The 8,521-nt window shown below is 33.1% G+C and overlaps 1 protein-coding gene across 1 annotated transcript; it reads left to right on the top strand.

Annotated features, from left to right (window-relative positions):
- The first annotated feature begins 240 nt into the window (after positions 1-240).
- Positions 241-4,862, top strand: LOC143623797 (uncharacterized). The gene is made up of 5 exons (XM_077094631.1): positions 241-265; positions 2,677-2,792; positions 2,866-2,994; positions 3,856-3,946; positions 4,696-4,862. The coding sequence occupies exons 1-5, from the start codon at positions 241-243 to the stop codon at positions 4,860-4,862; spliced, it is 528 nt and encodes a 175-aa protein (XP_076950746.1).
- Positions 4,863-8,521: the final 3,659 nt, after the last annotated feature.

Genomic DNA, 8,521 nt, shown 5'->3' with positions numbered 1-8,521 from the left:
TAAATATAATTTTGATACTTGAAGAGAAATTACATTTATATATGCTAAGTAAAAAAATATAACACAATTACCACTTTAGTGAAGTTGGTAAGCACCATTAGTTTGAAACACGAGGTCTTGGGTTCGAATCTCGTATCACAAAATAATTCATTTTTCAAATTTCATAAAGCCTTATGGGTCATGGGCTATGATAGAAAAACGGGTAATATGTGGAAAATACATGTATGGAAAGGTGACTAAATGGAAGCATATATGGATGGTCTAGGTAAATGACAAGTGGACAAAATTGTGTTGCTTTAATAGATTAGTAAGATAATTAACTTGGTCTAGTGGCAAAGAGGTATAACTCCCAATTAAAAGGTTGTGAGTTCTAACCTCATTTGAACATGTTTTAACTTATATTTATACATTAGATTTTTAAACAACCAAAATCATAATTAAGAAAGCCAATTTAAAAATTAAATTGTTTAAACCCAACAAAATACTCTTTTTTACTTTAGGCCCAAAATATATTTTGCCTTCGGCCCAATTTTTTTTTTCAATTCTCGGAGCCGGCCCTGGTCGGACATGTATGGTTGATGTGTTTTATTTGATGGCTTTTACTTAATCATCATGTATGATTTTGAATAGATGAAGCTAAATTTTATGAAGGCGATGATTGAGGATGATGACCAATTAGAGTGAGAAACTTTAAATTATATACATATGGCGTAGCTGGAAACTTTTTTCTATGGGTTCAGAAAATTTTGAAGGACGGAAGACCAATTGTTTATCACTTAAATTTGGGTTTTCTACGTGTTCGATGTTGAACTTTCTACGGGTGCGATGTCAATATACACTAATATATAACACTAAAACAAAAATTTGTACGGGTTCGACCGAGCTCATTCCCTTAAGCTGTCTACGCCCCTGTATTGAAGATAAACAAACATATATTTATAAAGAGTAATGTTTAAAAATGACGTGAAACAAGTTTTTATGTTTATAAGAAAATGATTGTTGGAAGCTTGAATAATATTCGGGAGCTTGGGTTCACAAAACAATGAAAGATGAAATTAAGCTCGGTATTGACAATGCCAAGATGGCGTAGCTAACTACCGATGGGTACCAATCATCATGTTTCAGTAATTACATAATTAATCTCACAATGTTTTAATATGGTAGCACTCAAATTTATTAAGTTAGAAACAACCTCACAAGTTTAATGTGTACCAATCAAGAGCAAAAACCGAACCGAACCGAATCATTCATATACTTATAACTTTTATATCTTCATCTTTTATATTTCATACCATCATTTACTTCATATACTTGTATATTATTTCATGTATTTATAAGTAAAAGATTTTTTGTCCAAATTTGATTTTTAGTTATTAACCAAACTGAAAAATAAAAAATAACCAGATAAATTAATTTGATTGAGGCTATTAACCGAGCCTAACCTTTCCAACGTACCAATTAGCAAAGCAACTCGTTCAGTGGTTTGAGAATCGTGCAACAGCCATTCATTCATAGGTATTATTCTTAATTCTCAAAAAATTCAGTTACTCGTATGCAATTAGAATTAAAGTTTTGGAAGTATTTCGGCGGCGACTAGAATATTTTATTAACAATTTCACGTTTTTGTTTTTGTTTTTGTTTCTGTTTGTGTATTTCAGTTTAATCATATGTTGTTTCCGTTTAGCCCTTTGGTTAATTGTGCATCTACGATCCATATTATTATTGGTATTACTATTACAGCGTCTCCAAATTTTATATTTTCCTTACCAAGTTTTTAAAGTAATGTTTAAAATTCATTTGGGGGTTGAGCAATAACCCAACCAAATCAAAAACCGACAAACAAAACCGAATTTAACCGACAACACCGAGTGGTTAGTTTAGTTGAGGCTCTTAACCCCGTGCACACTGATCCAAACGCCCCTTTGTTGGACAAATTTTTCTGTTGGATCTTTGCATTTCAGAGTTGGATTTGAGACGAAAACATACATATTTGAATGCAGCAGAATTATAAACTTGGCTATCAGGCAATGGTGCGTGCAAGTACTCAAGATCGTTACTTTCTGCTTTGCCTGATGACACTACAAGTCATAGGCAGGTACTTTCTTATACGGGTGACAATTTCCAACACGAACCGGAAATAATCAGGTTTTGGGTTGGCGTACATGACCCCTTGAAAAACGGATCGTGTTTGAATTGAGTTGTTTAATCATATCAAACAGGCCGTGTAAGGACTTGCATGCTTAACCAGTTTTGTTAAACAGAATGCGTTTAACCCATTTTTTACAACTCACCAACTCGATTAACACGTTTACAACTTGATTATCACCCACCAACTTTTTTGACACGTTTAGATAGATTGGTTAAACTGATTGTGTTCGGGTTTACCTGTTTAATTAATCGGTCGGTGTTCGGGTTTCCATGTTTAACCCGTTTAGTTAAACAGGTCAACCCACGAACTTGTTTATGACACATTTAGATAAATCTGTTAAATGTATTGTGTTCGGGTAGGTTACATGACTTAAAGTGTGCGCGGCTAGTGTTGATATGCATGGTGTTGTGTTGTGGTTGAACAATTCAACCTGCAACCCGCTAACCCATCAACCCAACACAATTGCAACCCTACTTTCTTATTTTTATGCTGTAAATGTTACGGGGCTTATGGGAACATTTTGAAAGTTGGTGAGGTACTAAAAGAGGAAACTATACCGTTACAAAGTGGGTCACGTATCTACCAACTTCAAGGGCTAAGACCGAGCACGTGGTATGAAGTCAAGATATCCTATCCTGCTTCTGTAGGTACAATAACCATCATTTTGTTATGCACGTGTCTTGTAATTCAACTAATCTTGGTGCATTTTATACCAGATACCTGCTTGCTTTTCATTACAACTGAAGAAAGGAGACTCGGATTTATTGCTAAAGCCCCACAGGAAGTTATTGAATACTGAAAAGTTGATTTTCAAGAATGATGATGCAGATCTGCGTAATGACCAGGTTATTATTTTTCCTCTATTGCTTTTAAAGCTAGCGATTTTAACCCATTTGCTTCAAAATAGGTCGGTATGGGTTAAGCTTTATCTCTAATAGTTTAATGGGTCGGACGTGTCAATTAATATTAACTTTCCTAAAAATGAAACGGGTCAAATGGGTTGAAACATGAAATTTGACAAAAGTGTTAATACAGTTTTTTCATAGTATAATTTTGTAATCGTTACATTATTATGCATATATAATTGGGAAAAATATTCGCGGGTCGACCTACTGACCCCTGACTCAGCCTGCCAATTTTGCTGCATCTAGGTGTGTGTATGGGTCGGTTTGGGCTCAAGCCGCACCAAAAATTCAGTTTTTGGTTTTTGAAATCATTTAGTTTCAGTTTTTTTTTTTTAAATTATTTTTATCACAATGGGTTCGGTTCAATTTTGGTTCTTTTTTTGTTTCGTCATCTGGGTGTCAAATTTTGGGCCAAAAAAATGATCCAAAATGATGAATTTGGCACTGAAACTTTGTCCATAAGTTCTCTTTACTAGTTAATAATCAATTGGTTATTACAACTTTATTTTTGGGCCACACTATTTATTATTTCTTTATAAATTACTTTAACACTAAAAAAGAAAAATTATAATGCATAAAGTCGATAATAAGTGTCAGTTTTTAAGTTTTATAAAAGTTGGTTAAGTTTTTACAGTTTTCGGTACATGCAAAACCAAAACCATACCGGATATTCTGTTTTTGAAAAAAACAGATGACAATAAACCTTCATTTTTGGATTCGGTTATTTTGGTCACATGCTCACCTTATACCGCATCTATGCTTGTTTTGAAAAAGCTAGTAATTATGATTTTTTTGTTCTAGAGTGAAACATTTGTCATGCTAATTGTTGAACCAGAAGGGGTGGTTCCAATACCTAACGAAAAGGAGAGGGAAGTGGTCATTTATAACATAGGTAACGTTCATCTCATTAACTGATAGATTGATCATATTATTATTATTCATAACACACACATGACAATATGTTATATTGATCATATTGTTTAATACACACAATGATAAAAACTCAACATTTGATTGATTAAAATAGACAGAACAAGGATAATTGGTCCGATTCAAGATGGGCTATTCTCCAAATAATCCGATTTGAGATTGATTGGATCTCCCATTACAAGGATATTAACCAAGTCAATTAATAAACATAAACATAAATATCGATGTTCCATTAACTAAAACAGGAACATATAAATAGACCTAATTGTATTAATAATGATGTGGTTACTCTATAGCATCCTCGCCCCTTTATCTCCCCAAACTCATGAGACTTTTCAACACCCTTAGATCCGGCCCTAAAACCCACCCGTAGGGAAGTTGGGTGCGTATTACACTACACTTTATTTACTGTAGATTTGGCAATTTCAACCCATTTTTTTTATGAATTTACATTGAGTAAAATAAGTTGAATGGGTTAAATTGTGTAGCAAATCATCCCAACATGTATTATATTATGCATTAAACCTGCTAAATTAGTAATTTTTCGATTATTTTATAAAATAATGTAACATTTTTGCCATATTTGACTCATTAAATATCTCGAGAAAGTTAAACTGGCCCGTTTTGAGTAAGTATCAAGACCCACTGGACTCGTACATTTTTCCACCACCATCTGATGATGTTCTCATTTTCTGGTAATTTTGATGGCAGTTTGTGATGAACTAGTGTTAGGTATCCCGCATGAAGCGTCGTGGGTTGTGATCCTGGCAGTTGTTTGTTTGGGTGTGGCATTTATGATCCCTTCTTTTCTACCATTTGTTGTTATAAGTACAGACAAACACGGTCCGGAAGAGTTGCTTCGAAGAATTTTTGACTAGATGATCTTGTTTAGTTACTTTAAAGCATTACGTGTTACTTTTTGTTACATATCGAAATAGTCCCGTTTTATTATCAGACTTTTGTTGTCATTGCGATTATTATTGTAATTTGTCATTGCATTTTTTGTAGACAATCAAACAGAGGGGGTGCACCCTGCCCTTGCCTGTGCCCTTCTGACAATGGCTTCATAAGCTTTTGCAAAATAGAGGCCATTTCCAACGACTAGAGGGGGGCGGGGGAGAAAACAATCAAATATCAAGAAAAACTCATAATTTGTGTTAAAGTTCAGTTAGTCCGGTTAGTTCGGGCCATGTCACATTATAAAAGACTAGACGCCGGTGTCCGCGCAATGCGGGGGAGAACAAAAATCATAGTAATCATGTAACAATTATAGATGTTCAAGGTTCATTTTTAAACTTGAAAACATTTATACCAATCAACACTTTAAGTCAGTTGGGTTCTGAATGCTCAGACCATAGCAAACGGTTTGGTTTACGGTTCATACCGAAAATCGACCATATAAAAACAGACTGAACGGTAAACTCATTATTGAAGCTCAACGCGTGAAACCAACCCATTAGTAACGATTCAGTTTAAATTTTCAACGGTTTAGTTTCGGTTTTCAATGACAAAAAATCAAACCAACGGTTTGGCTCACTATTTAACTTAGAAATCGTTAAAACCGAATTGTGAACGCCCATACGTAACATGCTAATTTTAATTGAGAAAAACCTTAGCAATACCACACACAATTAAAGACAATAAAATACTCATTTTTATGGTGTATATTTTTTAAAAAAAAAATATTAACATATGAAAAGGTTACGACCATTGAAAAATCGTTGGTGGGAAGTTGGTTTACAATTAAATTTAAAAGGTATATATAGGTAAATTTAAAGGTTCAAAGTTGTAACTATTTTTTAAATTTATAAAAGTTGAGTAAAGTTAAGGGACAATGTTGTAATTATTTATGGACATTTTCTAATAGATAAGTTTGTTCATGTATATAAGGTGTAACTTATGGATTATAAGTTGTAAATTACTTAATAAATCGTTGTCTTACTTTGCGCAAGACTCATGTATTATAATTATAGATAATACCAAATCCATCAAAATAGAAATACATCATTAGAGATTATTACCTGATAAAATCATGATATCATTATATTTTTTATACGGGTATGTATGGTTGAGAGGTTTTAGGAGCTTTTAAAGGCTTCTAGCTTCAAGCTTTTAAGAAAAAGTCATACTCAATAAAAAGTCTTATTTGGTTAAAGGAACTTGAAGTTTTTAAATAATAAGAAAAAGCTTAAAGCTTGAAGTTTCTATTAGTAGCGTTTAAAAAAAAAACTACAAGCTTTTAATATTTTAAAATACTTAAATAACCTTAAAAATTAAATACATTTATAATTATTTTTTTAATTATGGCCATTTTGATCATTTTATACATTTTATTAAAAGCTCCAGCTAAACATCTAAATATATATATCTAAAAAACTACAGCTATCAGCTACCAGCTTCAAACCACCAGCCACCAGCTTCCAACTACATCTACCAGCTAGTTTTGCCAAACATACCCCAAACATACCCTACGGCAAAACTAGCTGGTGGCTTTTAGCTGAAAGCTGGAAGCTGAAGGTTGGAAGCTGGTAGTTGTTAGCTGTAGCTTTTTAAATATTTTTAGGTGTTTGGCAGAGTAGCAGAAGCTTTTAATAAAACTAGCTGGGTGCCCACGTGGTGTGGCAGAATGGGCGCATTACCTAATATCAACCGCATAATTAGTGTCGGTACATAATTTACCTGATGACAGTGCATACATAACCCGAATGTAGACGTGTAATTCATGGAAAGGCGGTAAGCGTGTAACTGATGTCGAAAATCAAGAAACAAAGCTGAAATACGCAGTAATCAAATAGATAATTTTTTAAACCATCCTATTTTGATCTGAATCACATTCTTAACATGCACTGTTCTAATTTGAAACATGTTCTGACAGACCCCTTTTGACTCAAAAGCGTACCGACACGAACCGAACTAATTTAACCACTTTTTGTATCGACTCGTTCTGACCCTAATTTGGTCTTACACATGAATCGAGCTGTCACACCCCGATCAAAGGCGGCGGAACATGCCGAGGTGTAACAGATTGCTCAAGAATGCGATGACACTATTAAAGTGACAATATTTACTCAACTTGTTTATTACATTCAATAATCACATATACAACTTGTTCACAATAAAATACAAACAATTACGTCAACACAAAATTCGTTAAAGTATCCTAAAGGTATGATCAAAGTGATGTGTAACACCCCGGCTAAGGCGTAATACGCCCGAGTGTGACGTACTGATTGTCCAAAACACATGTGACACTATTAAGTGATAATATTATCATTAATTAATTTAAACATCAAGTACACAAGTTTGTAACAAGAAATACAAGGAAAATACAAGAACTATTAACAACTTGTCCATTTATTAATATAACCTAAGTTCTAATGACTTTTCCGTTTCATCTTCAAATAATTGTACTTGTAACATATATATAAAATAAAGTCAACTAAATGAATAGTTGGCGAGTTCACACAAGTTTTGATATACATATATAAAAAATCATACAATTCTATGAATAAGTGTAAATGAGCAAGTAATGTCCTTTCCAACTGGGATTGTGCACCAGCGTACTCAGATAAACTTGAAATAAAACCGAAAGTACGTAAATGAAATCGAAGCAATTGAACGTCATGAACTAGAATTAAAAGCATAAAAATTAATATTAACTAACGACTTATAAAAATAGATGTTCATACAAGCACTAAAAGTAGTTTCTAAGCAATGCCAAGAATCCTTAGTATCCAAACAATCCCAAGGATTATTAAAATTTTGACCAAAGTTTGACTTTCCGTTGACTTTGACCAAAGTTTGACTTTTCGTTAACTTTTGACCAAAAGGTCTAAGTTGTTGACCGTTGACTAAAAATATTGAACGTTGACCCTAAATGTTGACAGACGACCCGTTTGTGACTTTTGACCAATTATCTAGACCTAAAATAGTCATAAGATATTCATAGTCGCAACCTAACAATCGATCATGTAATTTGCACTTAATCAATTTTCATGCAACCCTATGACTAAGTTACACATTTACCAATTTCAATTCTCATAACTAAGACCAAACATATTATTAAATAATTTCAAGTTGACTAATAAAGTCAAATTCCAAAATATCACAACAATCTTTGTACAAACTACAACTATTTTTACCAAACAGCATGCTGGACAAATTTGGGCAGATTTTAAGTCACCAAAACCTATTTTTCTAACCAGCCAAAACATGCAAATAATTTACCAAATAATTCTCACAGATACCTTCAAGTATTAGGAACAACACAAAATTTTCTTGTAATTTTTGAACACTCACAAACATTATGAAAATTCGTACACTACAGCAACCTATTTTCAGCTACCTTATCAGCACAACAGAATGTAAATATTTTCTAAAAATTCCGTACATGTCCAATTGATGTAAGACCAATTGGATTGGATTCCTAATTCAATTTATAACATTACAGAAGTGGAATCACACAATTATCCATTTTCAATTACAAGTTATACAATTTACAATACGAATCCGAAAATTACTTTTTTAATCAGAATTG

This window comes from Bidens hawaiensis, unplaced genomic scaffold (genome assembly GCF_021521415.1).
Source record: "Bidens hawaiensis isolate Kalapana, Puna unplaced genomic scaffold, B.hawaiensis_p1.1 tig00003540_1, whole genome shotgun sequence".
In the NCBI taxonomy this organism is placed as follows: Eukaryota; Viridiplantae; Streptophyta; class Magnoliopsida; order Asterales; family Asteraceae; genus Bidens; species Bidens hawaiensis.
The sequence above is the reverse complement of the archived record's forward strand: the minus strand, read 5'-3'. Positions and strand labels throughout refer to the sequence as shown.

What these genes read in the sequence shown, in the direction of transcription:
- LOC143623797 (XM_077094631.1), top strand. Translation starts at nt 241, where the DNA reads ATGGAAGCATATATGGATGGTCTAG. An exon ending in AGCATATATGGATGGTCTAG is followed by an intron (nt 266 to 2,676) that starts GTAAATGACAAG and finishes ACATTTTGAAAG; the next exon opens with TTGGTGAGGTACTAAAAGAG. An exon ending in AGATATCCTATCCTGCTTCT is followed by an intron (nt 2,793 to 2,865) that starts GTAGGTACAATA and finishes ATTTTATACCAG; the next exon opens with ATACCTGCTTGCTTTTCATT.